The sequence below is a fragment of the Betta splendens genome, chromosome 15 (assembly GCF_900634795.4).
Source record: "Betta splendens chromosome 15, fBetSpl5.4, whole genome shotgun sequence".
NCBI lineage: Eukaryota > Metazoa > Chordata > Actinopteri > Anabantiformes > Osphronemidae > Betta > Betta splendens.
The window spans coordinates 11,271,550-11,293,264 of record NC_040895.2 but is presented as its reverse complement, the minus strand read 5'-3'; the positions used below and the strand labels follow the sequence as shown (position 1 = coordinate 11,293,264).

At 54.3% G+C, this 21,715-nt stretch overlaps 1 protein-coding gene and 1 pseudogene across 1 annotated transcript; one reads left to right on the top strand and one right to left on the bottom strand.

Annotated features, from left to right (window-relative positions):
• Positions 1–1,225: 1,225 nt before the first annotated feature.
• LOC114841948 (aspartate aminotransferase, cytoplasmic-like) lies at positions 1,226–4,416 on the top strand. The gene is made up of 9 exons (XM_029127247.3): positions 1,226–1,447; positions 1,924–2,105; positions 2,242–2,365; positions 2,452–2,564; positions 2,658–2,762; positions 2,837–2,987; positions 3,093–3,258; positions 3,326–3,468; positions 3,561–4,416. Exons 1-9 carry the CDS (start codon positions 1,339–1,341, stop codon positions 3,698–3,700), a joined length of 1,233 nt encoding a protein of 410 aa, XP_028983080.1. The 5' UTR covers positions 1,226–1,338; the 3' UTR covers positions 3,701–4,416.
• On the bottom strand, positions 4,076–18,933 carry LOC114841947 (metal transporter CNNM1-like; annotated as a pseudogene).
• Between the last annotated feature and the right edge of the window lie 2,782 nt (positions 18,934–21,715).

Below are 21,715 nucleotides of genomic sequence, written 5' to 3'. Positions count from 1 at the left end.
ATAGCTAACATACGAGACACCCTCACCTGGTTGGAAAGAATGAAAACATCTACTGTCAGAGTGCAGAGATGAGTGGAGGGTGGGTCCCGGTCCGGGAAAGGTCCAGACATCTGCAAAGATAAATAGCTCAGTGTTCTGTGATAAGTGCTACCACTCTGGTGACAGAAGTGAGCAGTGGATGATAACACTAATTAATGGAATGATAATATATTCATTCCTAAATGAAACTTCAGAATTTGTGTATATATATATATATATATACAAATGTTTTTTTTTTAAATAAAGTTTAAAATACACACATCATCTAGACAGAAATGCTCAATTAAACAAAAACAATAATTCTTCCAACATGAAACTTTTTAAATCATAAACATAAAAATATTATCGGGGTTGGGAAGTATTGAACTATGTGATTAATTTCTAGTTTGGATACATGTTGCATCTGCCTGATAGCAGGTTATCTATTCAACTATTCAATAATCTGATCCCACCTGAAAGTCAATGTTTAATAACATTCAGATTTATGATTCATATTTTTTTATCTCTCTATGAAACTTTTTATTGTAAATACGTTTATGTTTATGTATATGTATGTTTGTACATAAATCATCCTACAGTAAATCCTAATCTGTTAAGTAACTTTATTTTACATGCAGTATAGAGAAGAAAAACAATAACTATACAGATATTTATATAACTATTAATTACACATACATTTATTTGGCATATATTTTCACGACGTACAGCACTGGGTGAAAACACTCATTAAAACTACTTTCTACTACTGAAACCCCTAACATTCCTGATGTATTATATCATGGCTGAGTTAAACTGAACCAAGCTGAGATTTGTCGTGGCTCCTTCTTTTTACACTGACTCACAGTTCCAGTGTAGCTGACGCAGTTTTCCAACCAAAGAACAGTCCGAGCCTTCGTTCACCAGCACCTTCGGCGACTGCAGGCAGACGTGATGGGAGAGCAGCAGGTTTACACCGTAGATATTTTTAGATTTACGTTCCTCACGCGCCATCGACGGGGTTATGGCGCCACCTTCTGGTCAAACGCGTTATTGCAGCGAACTCCTGCGCACCACCCACTTTGGGGCTCGACGCGCGTCCAGAGGCGTTAATTGGCCGACGTGCGTTTTCTCTGAACGTTGACCTGCGGCGGATCAGCGCTGCGATTGGTTCGGCGGGTGCCTCGCGGTTTCTATTGGCAAAAGCGCCTCGAGCCCACTTTCCAATGCCCAAATCCAAGTCAAAGTCCTCGTTCGTTCGTCAGATGTGTCTGCTCCTCGTTGCGTTTTGTCACCTCCGTTTCCAGTAAAACTAGACAAAGCATGTCGGTGTTTTGTGACGTTCCGCTGTCCGCTCCTGTGGCCGTGTTCCAGTTAACGCAGGACTTCAACAACGACCCGTTTCCCACCAAGGTGAACCTCGGCGTGGGAGGTGAGTCCCACCTGATTGGCCGCTTACAGTTACATTATTAAATTTAATATTTTATTCCAATCTACATACGTGTATTGGTTCATCAGAGTCTGCATATGCAGCGCACAACTAGAACAATTGTTGTGGTTGCTCCATATTTTTGGAGTCCTGTAAACGCGAGGCTCTCCTGCTTCTCTCCCAAACGGAGAAACAAGCGCATTGCACGTTCCTTTGGTGTTAATCTTATTAATCGTAGTAATCCCCGCTGCTTACATTAGGAAGTAACAGGGAGAGACACAGCGCTTAGCCCAGACAGTGTGACTGCCAGGGCCTCATAATCTCCACTGCCAGTGTCAGTGCTCCAGATGGTGCTCAGCCACTGGGCACCTGGGAAATAGAGGCCACACAGTGTCTGACGCCTGTGCTGTGAAAAGTCACCAACCAGTGCCCCAAATGTGCCACGTTCTTCATTCTCCTCCTCCCCCTGCTTCTTGCAGCCTACCGGACGGATGACGGCCAGCCGTGGGTCCTGCCTGTGGTGAAAAAGGTGGAGAAGGTCATCGTGCACGACGACCGGTTAAACCACGAGTACCTGCCCATCCTCGGCCTGCCCGAGTTCAGAGCCGCGTCCTCCAGGCTCGTGCTGGGAGACAAGAGTCCCGCCATCATGGAGAGCAGGGTTTGTGACTGGACACAGGAGCGTCAAGAAACTTAATAATAGGTTTCAGCCGACTGTGTGTGTGTGTGTGTGTGTGTGTGTGTGTGTGTGTGTGTGTGTGTGTGTGTGTGTGTGTGTGTGTGTGTGTCACTGCCAGGTGGGGGCGGTTCAGTGTCTGGGTGGTACTGGTGCCTTGAAGATTGGGGCGGAGTTTCTCCGTCGTTACTACAATGGAAACAACAACACCAAAACTCCCGTATACGTATCTGCACCTACCTGGGGTGAAGTACACCTGCAGTACAGTATGCACACATCCAGAACACAGTCTGGGTTTTATTCATTAAATTTCCCCTACTGTTTGTTTCAGAAAATCACAATGCTGTGTTCGCCAGTGCTGGGTTTGAGGACGTGCGCTCATACAGGTACTGGGATGCGGCGAAGCGGGGCCTTGATATGTCGGGTTTCCTTGGCGACCTGGAGGTGAGCGTCGTGCAGCAGGCTTTAATGCAGCCGTGGGTTGTTCTCAGAAGGACTTCACACAAACGGGGCCCGTGTGTGTGTGTTTTCTCACAGAGCTGCCCCGAGCGCTCCATCTTTGTCCTGCACGCCTGCGCCCACAACCCCACCGGCATCGACCCCACCCAGGAGCAGTGGAGGCAGATCGCCAGAGTCATGATGGTGCAGTGTGTGTCTGAGCCGCCAGTCGGCCGCCGCGCCGCCGCTTCGCTGCCTAATGGCCTGATGTTTTCCAGAGGAGGCAGCTGTTCGCGTTCTTCGACTCGGCGTACCAGGGTTTCGCCTCGGGGAACCTGGAGAGGGACGCCTGGGCCGTCCGCCATTTTGTCTCCGCCGGCTTCGAGGTGTTCTGCGCCCAGTCGTTCTCCAAGAACTTCGGCCTTTACAGTGAGCGGCTCCGGCGGCGCCGTTTGCAGGTCGCAGCTCCTCCACAGGGGGGCGCTCTGGAGCCGCCGCCTCCCTTCCAGCCTCTTGTGCCGTTTGTCTCCTCAGACGAGCGGGTCGGCAACCTGACCGTCGTGGCCCGCGACGCCGACAGCCTGAGGCGCCTGATGTCGCAGATGGAGAAGATCGCCAGGGTCACCTGGTCCAACCCGCCGTCCCAGGGAGCCCGCGTCGTGGCCCTCACGCTCAACTCGCCTCAGCTCTTCGACGAATGGTCAGCACGGGTCGCGGCGGTGCCCCGGGTGCGATGCTCGTGACCCATGCGGTGATTTTGCCTGCAGGAAGGACAACGTGAAGACCATGGCCGACAGGGTTCTGCTGATGCGGGCTCAGCTGAAGGCCAAGCTTCACGCCCTGAGGACCCCGGGGACGTGGGACCACATCACACAGCAGATCGGCATGTTCAGCTTCACAGGCCTCAACCGTGAGCGCAGAGCGGACGCAGCCGCAGCCCGTGACGAGTCCAAGCAGCCGCCAGCGAGGAGCTAAGTCCAATTCTGCCTCTTTTCTCCGCAGCCAAGCAAGTGGAGTATTTGGAGAAGGAGAAACACGTCTACCTAATGGCCAGCGGGCGCATCAACATGTGCGGCTTGACCACCAAGAACATCGACTACGTGGCCGCGTCCATCCACGAGGCCGTGACCGTGGTCCAGTGAGGCCCGGCGCTGCTCGGAGGCCCGGGACCACGTGCGCGGGGACCCCGGTAAAGCAAAGTTCACCTGTAGGCGCCTGTCTGTTATTAATTCACCTGTGATTCACGTTTTTAAGTTAGCTCACGTGGAATGCGTTCCACAGTGGTGGAACCTAGAGTAGAACCACACACTGTGATGCAAGAGCCTCTTATCAGTGGCACAAACACACTTATCAGCCTGTTTGCTACTGTAGCAAGACCCTGTTCCATCAGGTCGTCTGCTGAGATGAAGCAACCAACAAGGGGCTTTAAATGCAGGTTCTATATGTTGGAGTGAATAAGACTTTATTACAGTGGATGCAGTGCAAATGATTGTAAAGCAAGACGAGAAGCACACAAGTTGTTTAATCAATTTATTAATATATTACTAATGTCCTGTTGTAGAACATGGTCTGTCTCGTGATATCTTTGGGAAACTTTGTCTGCATTTTGCTGTACAAAACTAACTTTTCCTGTCACGTCGCAAATATAAACCCCTGTAAGCGGAACGGGAGCGCTTTGAAAGCGTTCTGCTTCGCCAGAGCTTCTGATTGACGCGAGCCCTCGCTCAGCCAGTTGTCAGATCAAAGGACCTCCCACCGTGAAGAAAAGCTTAGCAGCAACAGCCTTAGTGCTTCCAGGCAGAATGAATAAAGTCTATGTGTGTGTGTGTGTGTGTGTGTGTGTGTGTGTGTGTGTGTGTGTGTGTGTGTGTGCGCGCGCGTGTGTGTGTGTGCGTGTGTGTGTGTGTGCGTGCGTGTGTGTGTGTGTGTGTGTGTGTGTGTGTGCGTGTGTGTGTGTGTTCTTGCATGGGGGGAGTTGACTTGACGTCAGTGTGCGTCATTGCCTTCCTCTTTCATATCTCCCTTTGACTCCGTGTACCTGCCAGAGTTTCCCAATAATAGCGCAGTGGCCTGACTTTCTCTCTTCTTCTCGGAGTGAATGGCTTTTAAAGGTGAGATGGCATTAGGTCGCATGGCTTCTGTACAGGGCAGTTACTGCGGACTGGAGGCATCCCGTCCATGCGTCCTTGTACATCGTCATGCATGAGGAAAATATTTGTACAATAGATAAGTCTACAGTAAAGAGCAGCAAAGACACACATGCAAGTTGGATCAATACTGTCCATCCAATAATAATATCCACTTGGATCCTAAGACCTCTAGCTTATTTTAGGTTGGTGTGAGCAGCTTTAGTGACTGGGGTGAAGTTCATAGAAAGGTGGCAGGAGGTCAGAGACTCTGATGATGCTTCAAATGCAATAATGCAATAATGAGAGGACGAGCAGGCGACTGCTGTTAATGTGATGATGGTGTTTGACGCTATAATTCTGAGGTGATGATTCAAGTCGCTCACGTTACGCTCTTCACTGTGCAGTGACTTCTATTGCTATGTTTAAATCACATCAGACTCCGTAAACCTGATATTATTGTTACAAACATCCGGCAACAAGTTCCTGTTTTCTGTCTCAGACATGCTTTTAATCTGTGCATAAGTCGCTGAGAGGCCAGTGAATACAATGTAAAGTCATTCAAGTTAAGATTTAAGTTATGGCTTGTTTAAATACCTTTTATTTCATCTGATATAAAAACGCTATAAAATGTGCTTTTGTCTAGTGTTTTTCTTGGTGCTTTTGCTTATGGTGGCAGTAGGTGGAACCTTCTGGCCGCGTTGGGAACGCTCCCTGTGCAAAGATCGCTTTCAGATTGTGGGAACTGCCCTGTAATAAATAAACACCCAATGCTTTTGTTTCCACTCTTGATCAAGTACAAGGTTAAAGTTGGCTCAGGTATAATTGAAAGTATTGAGATTTGGCAGATCCTGTTGAGTCCGATTTTAAGCTACGCTGCGGCTTAAAAACACACAATGGCTTAAACGAGATGATTAAATGCTCACGATACGAATGCAACCGACAAAACGCGGGATTGAAACCTGCAGCTGCATACAGTCTGGTGTAAGGCAGGGGAAATCCACCTGTTTGCTGTTTAGATCTAACCAACGGCCTTCAGTGGCCTCGACCCGGTCATTGTTCTGGGGTGTGAAGGGACAGAGCACGTCAGTGGGGACCTGAGTTATATCAGTGGCTACAGCAGACATGGTGGGGGGGGGGTCTACGCAGCGTGAGGAGGCCCAGCGCCTCCTCCACACTGTCGCTGCGCTAGCTCGTCACCGGCGGTTGATCCGAGCCGTCCTCCGGACTCCTCTCTCCATCCCTGGACTTTTTCCTCCTCTTGTTGCCTAGAAACCGGAGACATGCTGACGTTTAGGTGGGTCGGCGTCTGCCGCACAGTCACTGCCGTTGCTGCCAACACATGACGCGACTGAATACAAACTAAATGAGTCATGGTGAATGTGAGCGTGCATCTGGATCATTGGCTCAGCAGGAAGGAGTAGGCTGCAGCGAAGGACGCGACGCCTCACCTGTTGCTAAGAGACCATCGACAGGTTGCTATGACTGATGGGAAAGTTTGGGCGCATCCGACGCCTCACTCACTCAGTTTACGCAGAAGCTTCTTCCCCATGTTCTCCTCGGAGCCGGACAGCGACAGGGAGCTGATGAAGGGCGACGTGGACGGCTGAGAGTCCGCGGGCGAGTCTGAAGGAGACGAGGGAAGGTTAGGAGGAGAGGAAGTAGGAGTTAAGGGCGTGTTCGGGCCGCGTCGTCACCGTTCTCTCCGTAGTCCGGTCGGTCCTCGTGGATGTAGGGAATCTCATCCATTCGGAGGAACACGGTATCATTTGGACTTCTCTGCCCGTCAGACTTGCTGCCTGTGAGGAGAGAGTGACACCAAGCCACACGCTTTACCTCCAACTAATCAAAAGGCCCAAACCTGCGCTGCGGAGCTGCACTCACGGACGATGCGGTTCCGCTCGTTGAGGTGGGACGTGCTGCGGAGGCCGCCGTGGGGGTGGAGGTGTGCGAGGCGCGCCAGCCCCAGGCGCGTGTGCGCGTGCGTGAGCGGGAGGGCGATGCTGTGGGAGCGCGCCTCGGGGCCCGGGGGCCGGCCCTTGGCGTCCGGGTCCATGGGGTCCGGGGTCTGCGGGGAGCTGTCCATCCTGGTGGCCGTCAGCGCGTTCTGGTAGTGGTTCCTGGTGATCTGTGGAGCAGCGTTCAGCATCAGCATCAGTTTTGGAGCAAGGGGACACAAACATATTTGGTGTGAGCCCAATTGTGGCCAGTGATTAAAGGACGGGGGGAGACAGGATGTCTGTGTTCAGTCAGAAGCAGGGATTCGACTCTGCAGCACGGGAAGGGAATGTCAGACATCAAATGGAAGGAGTTTAAACGTGCAGCTGCGGTTCTACAGGAAATTGGACTGGGTGCATGGCATGAGTGGCTGATTGCGGGTCCACATGGTGCCGTGCTGGGTCTGTGTCTGTAACCTTGATGATCTGCAGGTCTGTGAGCTGTCGCACGGAGTAGTCGGGTAGGTAGAGCCCCCCTCCGGCCGCCAGCTGGCCGACGCTGCCGCCGCTCAGCAGGGAGTCCGACTGGTTCAGGCCGCTGCCGCGAGAGCTGTTCCTGTGGCCTGGAGACGGAAAGCGGCGACTCAGCGAGAGGCGAGAACGCAGCAAAGAGTCCGCGATCGGCGGCCGCTGCAGCTTTTTAGGAGATTTACCGTGTCACGTGTTAAAGACGGGATTTACAAACGTCTAAGTGTCTGAGAATATTTAATGGCGTGTTCCACGCGGCGCAGCCTCGACGTCACGCGTTTGAGAGAAGAGGCTCACTGATCTGCAGCCTCAGCTGAGCTCCATCTAATCCTGGGGAAATTCTCTGAAATCGCTTCCTTTAATTACTGACTTCCCCCGGCTGCTGCTGCTGCTGCTGCTGCTGCTGCACAGACACTAGCTTCACACCGTAAAACGCCTCCATCCCAGCGCAGCCTCGGCCTTTTCATTGTACTCGCTTCAACCCTTATTCCCTTCTTGTCTGTGTCGGTCACTCACCGATGGGCAGAGGCGGGATGAGTGCGGGCATGCCGTAGTAGGAAAAGGCTCCGTTCTCGAAGCGCAGAGCCTCCTTCCCGATCTCCACCTCCACCCGTCCCTGCAACGTCAACGCGGTCATTTGCAACGCATGGCCCTGAACGATCGCGATCCGACGCGGCCGTCGCGGCCATTCACCTGCAGGACGAGGACGAAGTAGTCGACGGGCTTGTTTCTCTGGAACAGGAAGTGCTGAGGGGAGTGTTTGTTCTTGGCGTTGAACTTGAGCTCCTGCACGACGCAGGGGTGCTTGATGAGGCGCAGCAGGATCTTCTCCGACAGGTGACAGGGCCTAAAGGGCTCCACCTCTGCAGAAGACACAACGGGCGCAGGGAGAAGGTTGTTTCTCCCGGACGCGCGTGAAGAGAGAGACGCTCGACGCTACCTGTGGCCAAGAAGCGGTGGGTCGCGAGCAGCAGCTGGGGCGACATCTTCACCTTCAGCTCGCTCTCGGACATCTTGAAGATGGAGAAGTCCTGCTGCTTCCGCTCGTGGTTGGACACCCTGCGTTTGGTGCGATTGTCGGCTGCAAACACAGTGCAGAGGATGTAAAGTGCGTGTTATGGCGAGCTGAGCAGATGTCACGTCACATGTGCGTATGCAGATGGCGGACGAGGGTTTACGGGGGCGGAAAAAACAAATCAGGGCCTGAAGTAAGCGGACGCGGTTCCGGGTAAATCTACCTCTGATGGACTGGTGTTAACTGCGTTGTGGCTGCAGCGGGAACAGCTGCTGCTGCTCTAATGCCCCGGACTCCACGTCTCGAGAGATCGGCTGCGAGACGCGTAATCATGTAAAGGCCGACGCATAATCAGCGCGGAGTTTACGGACGCCCACGCGAGTGCAGCCGTGACAGAGGCTTCGCTGCGTCTCCAGGGAGCAGAGCGGTTAGTGGAGGCCCCCCCCCCCCGAGTGTGACGTGCAATAGTTCCAGTACCAGAAAAAGGGATGCGATATGAAACGAAGGGTGTGTGGCATGCGAGTCCTCCCCATGGAGAGTCTGTCCAGCCAATTAAATATGAGAGGATTATGCTGACTCTCTGTAAGACTGGGCTATTTATTCCCCTTATTTAATTATGCATCAGCAAGTCGCTCGGGCCGGCGCGAGGGAGAAGGTGGGATTAATAGTTTAATGAGAAAATGGCAAAGAACGGGAATAGGAACGAGATGAGAAATATTCCTTTTTCATCATTATTGCCTTTTCCAGCGCAGATATTCACCACAGCCACACAAGCTGCCAGCTGCTGCGACAGAGACAAAGTCTGTTTGGTGTGGGGGCTGGAAAATTGATTCACAGCTACTGTCACAACGATTGTGTGAGCTCGGTTTCGTAATCGGTGTTTATTGTGCGTCATACGTACTGTACAGGTCCGTCTCGTCCACGATCTCGGACTTGATGATCTCCTCGATGACGTCCTCCAGCGTGACGATGCCCATCACCTCATAGAAGGGGTCTCCCTCCCCCTCGCTGTTCACCCGCTGCACCACCGCCAGGTGGGATTTACCTGCGCGTGTTCGGAAGCAGAGGAGAGCGTGAGCTCGTGGTGAAAACTGCTCGGGCGACGGGTCGAGGGGAGACGTCACGGGATAAAAATAACACGAGTCAACAGCCTCCAACTGCATCGGCGCATGCAAACCGGCACCAGCGCGCCGATGGGAGCGCAGAGGCTTAAATATGAAATGGTTCCAGTGTCAGGGCTGCCCCAGTGTGTGCATGTGACTCAGGCCTGTAGTAAATGTGCAGCGGGGGATTAGTCTGGAGACGCTTTGACAGTTTGGAAGACTGGCCCCTTACGTAAACACTGAGATTATGCAATCAGTCTGGGGACGCTTGCATCTGCTGACTAAACTGGCCATTCTGCTGCCACACACACACACACACACACACACACACACACACACACACACACACACACCACACACACACACACACACACACACACACACACACACACACACACACACACACATACATACACACACACACACACACACACACACACACACACACACACACACACACATACACACACACACACACACACACACACACACACACACACACACACACACACACACGTACCCGCCAGATACAATGACACAGCTCGCCGACAGCGTCTCTGGAAAGAGTTGATGGAGCAAATGTGACACAAAGTCAACATCCAACGTTCCGCGACTCTATTGCGCCATTTGCATCACAAAGGTAGTTGTCACGGGTCATTGTCTTCATTTTCAACTCAGATGTGCGTAGGTTTCTTAACCCTAAAAGCTCTGATGCTTCTCATGTCAAGTACGTTTTCTAGCCACATACTGAATTGAGTCAAAATCATTCTGTGTCTATAACAAAGACATAAACAATCTCCAACCTGACTTTGAATAAAATCAGTGGCTCATGAGATGGGCCGATTTAGGGGATTAATGCCAAGGGATAAACTGGATCAAATGCTTTAATCCACGGCAACGAGACAAAAAAAAAAAAAAAAAACGCTGATTGACCGACACGCAGCCACGGCCGCATGCGAAGCCGGCGCTCAGGTCAGCTCGTCTGCAGAGTTCAGGTAAATGAGAGGTGGATGCCCTCAGCTGCTGATGTGCCCAGATTCGGCATTACATCATTCGCGTGTTACGTAATGCTCTCGCAGAGCGGCACACACTTCGCAGACTCGTGCCTGGAGCAAAACTGGGTCTAGCGCGGTCGTCCCTTCCTCTCGTCTCCTAATGTTTCTGCTTCGCCGGCTTCCTGGGCTCTTCCAGGCTGCATGGTTTATATAGTATGATCTGTTTGAATAGGGAGCATATTATTAGACGCTGGCTGATTAATCTCACTGGGTATCACACTCCTCTGTGTCTTACGTGACTGGTGGCATATCCACTCTATGCCCCTCACCGCTCTCACCTCCTCCCAGTTTCCAGCCTGGCTTTCAGCGGGGGTCTTTCTATCCACCTGAGCAAAGTCGGAAGCAGGAAAGGTTAGTGGTGAATTTTCATGCTTGCTCCACAGGGTCGGACGATGACGACCTACAGCTTCAAAGCCCCTGCCCGCTCACAGCTGCCGCACGCAGTCATTGTAAAGGTGAAGCTGGAATTTAGTTGAAGTAACGAGACGGCAGCCAATAGTCACCAATAAAGCTATCAAAAGCATGATCTTGACAAGATGAAGTAGTAAATGTGACCAGGAAGTGGAAATCTGCTGCTTTCTATCACCAGTGTGTCCCCAGTCACATCCTGATAGACTGATTGGATCCATTGAGTTCAGTGTATTCTGAATCAGAACCAGTTATTACTGAGAATGAATAGGCCCCACGCTGCCGCTCAGCAGTGAGCGGATGCTGCTGCTTTGTGTGTGTGTGTGTGTGTGTGTGTGTGTGTGTGTGTGTGTGTGTGTGTGTGTGTGTGTGTGTGTGTGTGTGTGTGTGTGTGCGTGCGTGCGCTGCAACGCTGCGAATCCACTTATCGGCAAAGATGCTTATCAGACAAAATATGTTTGAGTCGCAGAGATAAGCATCGGCTCCGGGGGCTGCTCGTCCTAAACGCCTCCCTTAATAGCTGGCTAACGCTAGTCTGCAGCTCTGATAATGTCAGGGCTCGGGCAGGTGGCGGACCCACATGCACAGCACGAAGGCAGGATTATGATCAAAAAGGTTTATTTCTCAAGGCACGGTCAGACGGTCCAGGTCATACACAAAAGGGCGCGGCGAAAGTACAGGCAGGGATAGGCAAACTCACGGTCAGGTAGTAGTCCAGGTTCGTTTACAGGCAGGATACACGGCAAGGCAAAACAGGGACAGGCACCACGAGCACGGAACACGAACACGAAAACACGGGAAGCTAGGAACACTCAGGGAACACGAAACTCTGAAGTAACACGAATACACTGAGGAGACACGGAACGCTAATCAAACTCGAATACACTGAAGAAACACGAATACAACAATCTGGCAGCGAACTAAGGACACAGGTGGTGGTTAAATACAGTGATTTGATTAACTGATTACCGACAGGTGTGGGTAATGAACTAGGGAGAACAGAACTGATAACAGGAAGTAAAGCAAGAACGGAAACAGAAACTGGGAGTGCTACCAAAATAAAACCGGAAATGGAACCTGGAACCAAAATAAGACAAGGAAACAACAGGAAACAAAACCCAGATCGTGACAGTACCCCCCCCCCTATGGCGCCTTCCACGGCGCCCATGGAAGCCCCCCCCCCCGAACCAGGGCGGGCGGAGGGTGGTCCCAGGCGGAGGGACCGAATCCCTACCCCTCAAGGCACACGAGCAGGGTGGGTGGAGGGAGGACCGGGGGAGGGCCAAAACACGAGTCCACACGACAAAACCAAGGTCCATGAACGGGGAAAAAACACGAAGTTCAGGGATTCCTTCATGGAGGGTGAAGGCGCGGCGAGATCCTTCTCAGCCGCCGCTGAGCCGGAGTGGCACTCCTAGTGCCCTTGAGCTGGGCCGATGTCCCCGGGGACCACCCCGCATGGCAGCGTCCTCCAGGTGGACGCTGATCCCAGAGACTGAGGAGTCGAGGCGGGCGTCGCCGCAGGAGGCAGCGCCACCCACGCAGCAGGATGCGCCGAGGGTGAGGCCACCAGTCCGGCAGCCGAACCAAGGACGAGGCAGGAACCAGCGGCGTCCTCCTTGGACCACCGCGACGAGAGACAGGAACCAGCGGCGTCCTCCTTGGACCACCGTGACGAGAGACAGGAACCAGCGGCGTCCTCCTTGGACCACCGCGACGAGAGACAGGAATCAGCGGCGTCCTCCTTGGACCACCGCGACGAGAGACAGGAACCAGCGGCGTCCTCCTTGGACCACCGCGACGAGAGACCGGAACCAGCGGCGTCCTCCTTGGACCACCGCGACGAGAGACCGGAACCAGCGGCGTCCTCCTTGGACCACCGCGACGAGAGACCGGAACCAGCGGCGTCCTCCTTGGACCACCGCGACGAGACACGGGAACCAGCGGCGTCCTCCTTGGACCACCGCGACGAGACACGGGTGCAGATGCGGCCGGAGCCGGACCGCCAGGAACCGATGCAGGAGCGGCCGGAGCCGGGCCACCAGGAACCGGTGCAGGTGCGGCCGGAGCCGGGCCGCCAGGAACCGATGCCGGTGCAGCGGGAGCTGCGACGGGAACGACCCCCTCCTGGAGGTCCGCCGGGACTGCGACGGGCGCGACCCCCTCCTGGAGGTCCGCCGGGACTGCGACGGGCGCGACCCCCTCCTGGAGGTCCGCCGGGACTGCGACGGGCGCGACCCCCTCCTGGAGGTCCGCCGGGACTGCGACGGGCGCGACCCCCTCCTGGAGGTCCGCCGGGACTGCGGCTGGCGCGACCCCCTCCTGGGGGTCCGCCGGGACTGCGGCTGGCGCGACCCCCTCCTGGGGGTCCGCCGGGACTGCGGCTGGCGCGACCCCCTCCTGGGGGTCCGCCGGGACTGCGGCTGGCGCGACCCCCTCCTGGAGGTCCGCCGGAACTGCGGCGGGCGCGACCCCCTCCTGGAGGTCCGCCGGAACTGCGGCTGGCGCGACCCCCTCCTGGCGACCCCCTCCTGGAGGTCCGCCGGAACTGCGGCTGGCGCGACCCCCTCCTGGAGGTCCGCCGGAACTGCGGCTGGCGCGACCTCCTCCTGGAGGTGCGCAGGAACTGCAGCAGGCGCTGCCTCCTCCTGGAGGCTGGCGGGCGCTGCGGCTCCGAGGGTGACAGGGACTGGAACGACCGCTACAGGGCCGACGGGAAGGGGACCAGAGACAGGGGCGACCTCTACTTGGTCGACGGGAGCGCCCTCACCTTGGCCGACGGGAGCGCCCTCACCTTGGCCGACGGGAGCGCCCTCACCTTGGCCTACGGGAACGCCCTCAACTTGGCCTACGGGAACGCCCTCAACTTGGCCTACGGGAACGCCCTCAACTTGGCCTACGGGAACGCCCTCAACTTGGCCTACGGGAACGCCCTCAACTTGGCCTACGGGGACAGGAACTGGAACGCCCTCAACTTGGCCGACAGGGACAGGAACTGGAACGCCCTCAACTTGGCCGACAGGGACAGGAACTGGAACGACCTCAACTTGGCCGACAGGGACAGGAACTGGAACGACCTCAACATGGCCGACAGGAACTGGAACGACCTCAACATGGCCGACAGGAACAGGAACAGCATCTACTTGGCCGACAGGAACAGGAACGACCCCTAACGGATCGACAGCGACAGGAACGGCCGCAACATGGCCGACAGCGACAGGAACGGCCGCAACATGGCCGACAGGGACTGGAACGGCCGCAACATGGCCGACAGGGACAAGAACGGCATCTACTGGGCCGACAGGAACAGGAACGGCCGCAACATGGCCGACAGGAACGGCCTCAACATGGCCGACAGGAACAGGAACAGGGACTGGAACGGCCTCAACATGGCCGACAGGAACAGGAACAGGGACTAGAACGGCCTCAACATGGCCGACAGGAACGGCCGCAACATGGCCGACAGGAACGGCCGCAACATGGCCGACAGGAACTGGAACGGCGTCCCCTCCGGAGCTGGCATGACAGCTTACTGCTGCCGAGCTCGACGGGGGAGACGTCGGGCCTGATTGGGTGGACCTAACAGTTGTCAGACGGACGGTGCCCTCTGACTGGGACAAGGACTGAGCGTGACTGGACCGGACTGGGGCGTGACTCGACTGGACTGGAACATGGGCTAGACTCGGCTGGACCAGAGCGTGACTCAACTGAACGGGGACCTGGACTGGGCTCGACTGGACTGGGCTCGACTGAACGGGAACCTGAACAGGGCTCGACTGAACGGGGAACGGAACAGGGCTCGACTGAACTGGAGACTGAACAGGGCTCGACTGAACTGGAGACTGAACAGGGCTCGACTGAACTGGAGACTGAACAGGGCTCGGCTGGACTGGAGACTGAACAGGGCTCGGCTGGACTGGAGACTGAACAGGGCTCGGCTGGACTGGAGGCTGAACAGGGCTCGGCTGGACTGGAGGCTGAACCGGGCTCGACTGAACTGGAGACTGAACCGGGCTCGACTGAACTGGAGACTGAACAGGGCTCGACTGGACTGGAGACTGAACAGGGCTCGGCTGGACTGGAGACTGAACAGGGCTCGGCTGGACTGGAGACTGAACAGGGCTCGGCTGGACTGGAGGACTGAACAGGGCTCGGCTGGACTGGAGGCTGAACAGGGCTCGCTGGACTGGAGGCTGAACCGGGCTCGGCTGGACTGGAGGCTGAACCGGGCTCGGCTGGACTGGAGGCTGAACCGGGCTCGGCTGGACTGGAGGCTGAACCGGGCTCGGCTGGACTGGAGGCTGAACCGGGCTCGGCTGGACTGGAGGCTGAACCGGGCTCGGCTGGACTGGGGACTGGGCAGCGCGCGGCTGAACTGGGGACTGGGCAGCGCGCGGCTGAACTGGGGACTGGGCAGCGCGCGGCTGGACTGGAGGCTGAACCGGGCTCGGCTGGACTGGGGACTGGGCAGCGCGCGGCTGAACTGGGGACTGGGCAGCGCGCGGCTGAACTGGGGACTGGGCAGCGCGCGGCTGAACTGGGGACGGTCACGCGCGGCGGAACTGAACCGGGGCAGCGCGCGCGCTGAACTGGGGACTGGGCAGCGCGCGGCTGAACTGGGGACTGGGCAGCGCGCGGCTGAACTGGGGACTGGGCAGCGCGCGGCTGAACTGGGGACTGGGCAGCGCGCGGCTGAACTGGGGACTGGGCAGCGCGCGGCTGAACTGGGGACTGGGCAGCGCGCGGGCTGAACTGGGGACTGGGCAGCGCGCGGCTGAACTGGGGACTGGGCAGCGCGCGGCTGAACTGGGGACTGGGCAGCGCGCGGCTGAACTGGGGACTGGGCAGCGCGCGGCTGAACTGGGGTCTGGGCAGCGCGCGGCTGAACTGGGGTCTGGGCAGCACACGGCTGAACTGGGGTCTGGGCAACACACGGCTGAACTGGGGTCTGGGCAACACACGGCTGAACTGGGAGTACTGGGCACACACGCGACTGAGACTGGAGACTGAGGGCTAGCAGCGCGACTGAAACTGGAGACTGAGCAGCGCGCGGCTGAACTGGAGACTGAGCAGCGCGCGGCTGAACTGGAGACTGAACAGCGCGCGGCTGAACTGGAGACTGAACAGCGCGCGGCTGAACTGGGGACTGAGCAGCGCGCGGCTGAACTGGGGACTGAGCAGCGCGCGGCTGAACTGGGGACTGAGCAGCGCGCGGCTGAACTGGAGACTGAGGACCGCGCGGCTGAACTGGAGACTGAGGACCGCGTGAGAGCAGGAAATCCTCCCAGGGAAACAACCATGGAGCTGGGCAGGTTGGTGCAGGCACGACGATCCGACGGGGCGGGGAGGAGGAAACCGAAACCATCGGCGGTGCGACCGGCGCTGGCGTGGTGCAGAGCGCGTCGCTTAGCTCGTCAGACTTCGCGCACAGTCGCTCATAGAGGCGACGAACACTGGGGTGATCTAACGCGGTGTCATCGTCCTCCAGCGTCAATATCGCCACCTCCACGGCGCAGCGCTGGTCCTCCGGGTTACTAGCCCGTCGGTAATCCTCCGCGAGGATCTCGAAATAAACATGTAGGTCGCTGGGTAGCTCGGCGCAGGTAAACTCCATACTTCCCGGGAGAGTTATATTCGCCGTAAAAAAAAAACAAGGAAAAACAGTCACTGACCTGACCGGAGGCTAAGTGCTGGCTGGGTCCAAGTTTGGCCAGATTGTTCTGTCAGGCTCGGCAGGTGGCGGACCCACATGCCAGCACGAAGGCAGGATATGATCAAAAAGGTTTATTTCTCAAGGCACGGTCAGACGGTCCAGGTCATACACAAAAGGGCGCGGCGAAAGTACAGGCAGGGATAGGCAAACTCACGGTCAGGTAGTAGTCCAGGTTCGTTTACAGGCAGATACACGGCAAGGCAAAACAGGACAGGCACCACGAGCACGGAACACGAACACGAAAACAACGGAAGCTAGGAACACTCAGGGAACAACGAAACTCTGAAGTAACACGATACACTGAGGAGACACGGAACGCTAATCAAACTCGAATACACTGAAGAAACACGAATCAACAACATCTGGCAGCGACTAAGGACACAGGTGGTGGTTAAATACAGTGATTTGATTACTGATTACCGACAGGTGTGGGTAATGAACTAGGGAGAACAGAACTGATAACAGGAAGTAAAGCAAGAACGGAAACAGAAACTGGGAGTGCTACCAAAATAAAACCGGAAATGGAACCTGGAACCAAAATAAGACAAGGAAACAACAGGAAACAAAACCCAGATCGTGACAGATAACACACACACACACATGGAGCGGATCAGGCAGTGAGGGGTTCAGGGCACGAAAACAATCTGTGTCATCAGAGGGAAATAACCGACTTCATAAATAAGACAGATAACTCTCAACCTCCAACCTCGGGTTGAACCACGCTGACTACGTGACACTGTATTAAGTTCCTCGTGTGGCTCTGGCTGCTCTGGGGATCAAAGGCTTTTACTGACAGGCCCAGTGCGAGCCAATACACTGATGCATATGGTGACATCTCCACAGACTTTCAAGCTTTCAAGTTCACAGTCACTCCAAAGAAGACGGAGCTGGTAGGTGGTGGGAGGACGCTCCAGACTTCCAAAGCACACGGCACCTTATTTATAGAATAATCACTTGTAAAGTGCACGTGCGAGGACCTACCTCTTTTAAACTCCTCAAGCATCACGTCCAGCTTCGTGTCATTGAACACGCAGTGCATGGGGTGCTTGTAAAACTGAGTGATGGTTTTAAGGGGGTGCAATCGTCAGGATCCACGAACGCCAAGTCTTTGAACGAACAGGATGTCCACGATGTGGAACCGCTCTGTTCTCGTAGACCGGGATGGCGCGTGAAGCCGCTCTGCATCACGTCGGACATGGTGCAGAAGTCCAGCACGGCGTCCCGACGCCAGCATGTAGCAGTCGGACAGCGGCGTCAGCACGTCCTCCACCGTCTTGCTCCTCAGCTCCAGGGCTCCCTGGATGAATGTTGAGCTCCTCCTTGACCAGGTCGTGGTACGGGTCGTGACGCGCAGCATGGCCACCAGCTTCTCCCTGGTGTAGAAGCTGCTGATCTCCTGGCGCAGCAGGACGTCCAGGATTCTTGGACAACCGGGTACGCGATGGGGAAGAACACCAGCATCAGCAGGCGCGTGGCGCAGAGCGTCTTGGAGGCGATGGCGAGGCTTGTGCCTGGACGCCACGGAGTGAGGTAAGATCTCGCCGATGAAGAAAAATCCCGAAGGTGCACGAGGCCGTGGAGAGAGCGGTCATCCCTAGAATCTGGCACATCCACACCACGAAGCAGGTGTTGGTCAGCACGTTGCCCAGCACCACGGTGCAAAGGATGTAGTTGCCGTGTTTGCGCACCGACTCTATTTTGTGCGCGTACTTCTGCTCCTTGTCGGTGCCGCTGTTCTGCAGCACCCGCAGCTCCACGGGGTCCAGCGCCAGCATGCTGATGTTCAGACCGCTGCACAGCGCGGACAGAGCCAGCAGCAGCACGGAGACGCCCGCCTGCAGCCAAACGTGCGCGTCCGCGGGTCTCTCCGTCACCGCCAGCCAGAAGTCTTTGGTGCTGAAGTGCTCCCATTTCGCTCCATCAAACGCGCACATGGAATAGTATTTGACCCTTTCGCCCCTGCGCAGGTCTTTGGCGAGCAGCTCCACCAGAACGGAGTTGTGACTTGAGCTGGATCGGAAGGAGCCCCAGCAGTTCGATGTCCGGAGCTGCGGCGGTTCTCCTCCTCGCACGGGTTTCCCTTTGGAACGGAGCCGCCCCTGCGCGACCCCGTTTTCCGCACCCGGCTCCTCTATGAACGCGATCCCACGGCCGTCCGGAGCGGAGTCGGGTCTGGCCGCTGGCGTTCACGCCGCTGGAAACGCTCGTGACAGGAGATATGGAGTAGTAAACACCCGCAGCACGAAGCGAGTTCCCTCCGTGGCTCTCAGGATCCCGTCCTGCACGGACAGATCCCCGCTTTGGGTGTCTTCCGGCCGGACAACCGAGCAGCGCCGGCGTCGGGGCCGGCAGAGAGGAGAGGGGTGACGGTTAGGAAGAGGAAGGAGAGCCGGCTCGGATGCAGGATGCAGCGCGGAGCATCCGCAGCATCCGCAGCCATCATGCTGAATGAACTAGTGAAGGGCATGCGAGCTGGGTCACGTGGTCTGCGAATGGGAAGGCTGGAGCAGCTGGGTGGCCATATCCACGAAGAAGAGGGTGAGCATGGCACATAGCAGAGAGAGAGAGAGAGAGAAAGGGAGGGAGAGAGAGAGACGAGAGCTGGAGAGAGACTAAAGAAGAGAGAGCAATATGGGATCATAAGATAGAGCGAACAGAGAAAGAGAGCGCTATAAGATAGAGCATGATGATCGAGGACCTGCGGTCTCGAGCTAGCGCGCGTCCGGCTCTATCTCTTGTCAGATCGCTCGAGTCGAGCGACGAGAGCGCTCTCCCGCGAGGCGAGCGAACGTGTAGGTGCGCGAGAGAGAGAGCGTCGAGTAGAGGCGCTACAGGTGCTAGACAGATATCGATAGAGACAGACAGAGCGCGACGCGAGCTCAACGAGAGAGCCCGCGCTCGCTGATCGATCTTCCCCGCTCGATCGCGCCCCCGCTCGCGCGCGCCCGTGGCGGTCGTCTCTCTCTCTCCTCGCGCTCGCTCTGCTGCGCTCATCGCTCTCGGAGCGCCCCCTGTCGGTGGCTCTCTCGCGTCGCCCCGCTCGCGCTCGCTCGCGCTAGAAGAGAGAGAGAGAGTAGAGCGAGAGTAGAGAGCGAATGCGTGTTGTCCCTTAGGTCTTCCTCTTTTTGTTTTCTGCCCTTTTCTAACAATATCAAGCTGGAGATGCCCTCCCAAATCCCTATCTTGACACACCAATCAAAACAAACAACACTTACGTAATGTATAAAATGTTTAAGCACATCAAGCAAATATTGCCTAGGTAAAACTTTGTTTTTTCTTCCGTCGTCATAGCCAAACTGCACAGCTTCGTCTCACTTCGACGTGTCCAGCTCAGATGGCAGTGTTAGCACCTCTTTCAGATCAGCATCCTGAGAAAACCACTCTACAGCCTTTAAAGTACAGACGTGGTGTGGGCAGCGAGCTGTGATTATATGCACATAAAGGATTCTCGTCTCACCCCCCACCCAACACCACCACACCCCATCCGCTTAGAAAATAAGACAATTTCAAACGTCACATGTCAACCCTGACAGCACATTGCATCCTGCAGCTTCAAATCAGACCATGGGCATCAACACTTTAAAGTATTCAGAATATATTATACATAAAGACCGACCTATTATCAAGAGCTTCATGGGCGAAGAGGTAAATATTTCATTTGAAAACACTCAAACGACTATAAATGTGTAATATTACAAATATAATGACTGTCTCTATTATTATTGTTTGTTGTTTTAAATGGTTTTGTTGTTATAGTTTTCTGTGGTTTATTGTTGTCATATTATTATATTATTATTATTATTATTATTATTATTATTATTATTATTATTATTATTTATTATTATTATTATTATTTTATTCACAGTGAAGCCCTGTTGCTGTTAATTCGAAGTGTGCCGGGTTTTTATGAGGCAGGAAACTAAAGGTGAGACAGTGTCCTGACAGGTTTTAAACACCTGAACACGCTTTCTGTTTTCCATCATGCCACACCATCACCACAACATTAGAGACAAAAAGACTTCACAGAATAAAGAAATCTGCGTTCACGTATTCACAAAGCGGTTAACAACTTCCCTGCTGGTCCTTATTGTCTGTGCAGTTTGAACTCCGAACCTATCATGAACCACCGTCACTTTAATTTAGTTCGAGTTGTTGAGGATCCTTCAGTTCCCAATCAATTTTATTTTGTTTGAGAAATGTACTGTAAAAGCAGCATCGCAGACGTTTTTATTGGAATGTTAACTTGCTCTCTCCTCTTATTTTTCATAGTCTTATTATAACACTTGCACGCAGGAGGAGACCGTATTCATTTTTAAAATGGGGCGCTTAATTCAGTCCAAACGAACGTTGCCTGAAGATGCTCACATTCCTGTGCGGCTTTGGCTAAACCTATTAGTCCCGACGAGCTTTATAAAACCATAGACTGTAATAAATTAAATGGCCTCTTAAATGAACATCTGTCCGCATCAGTTTTTTTAGCATTGTCGAATTTTCTCACCCCAAACATGTAACAGCACAAAGTATAACACCACAAACTACAAATATAAATTCAAAATATATAATAACGACCAACAAATAATGAGGCTGACGTATTGTTGCGTTACAGCATTGCCCCAGGTCCACGCATGACTCTTAATTAAATATGACTTATTGTAGTTTGTAAAAGAGCCGTTTTGAACGATTTTCGTTCTAAGTTTATCTAACTCCATCCGCTCCGTGTGTGATCTATGTAGTTATGACTTGCCGGTCTGCAGTATTTTGTTTTCCTTTTTCCCGTGTTTTTAATGCTGAGGTCCGACTGATATGATGTATTTTCAACACCACGCTCGGATGACAACATAATATACTGCTTCACTGGACGTCCCCTACAACGTCGTCATAGAAAAGGCCGTTGTCACAGATTAGGAGCAACGTCCACAGCCCAAACCAATGGGAAGAACACGTGAAAACCACGGTCACCAATTTCCTCACGAAGTATAATAATTCCATTAATGTTTTCCTTAGTGTACAGTTTCTTTCAGCGTTGTGTAAAAAACATCACGAATCTCTAACCATGACTGTTTAGATGTCCCACAGTGTTAATATTTAAGACCATAATTCAAGAACTATCGTGGCTTATGTAAAAACATAAAAGCTAAAAATCTTTCTCTCTAAAACATAAACTTTGGTCATATTAAAACCACATGTTACCGATGTCTGGTGCGCCAAAGTGACAGCACGAGCAGACCTTAGTTGGATATCTCTATGATAGACGTGGGAAACGATCCGACGC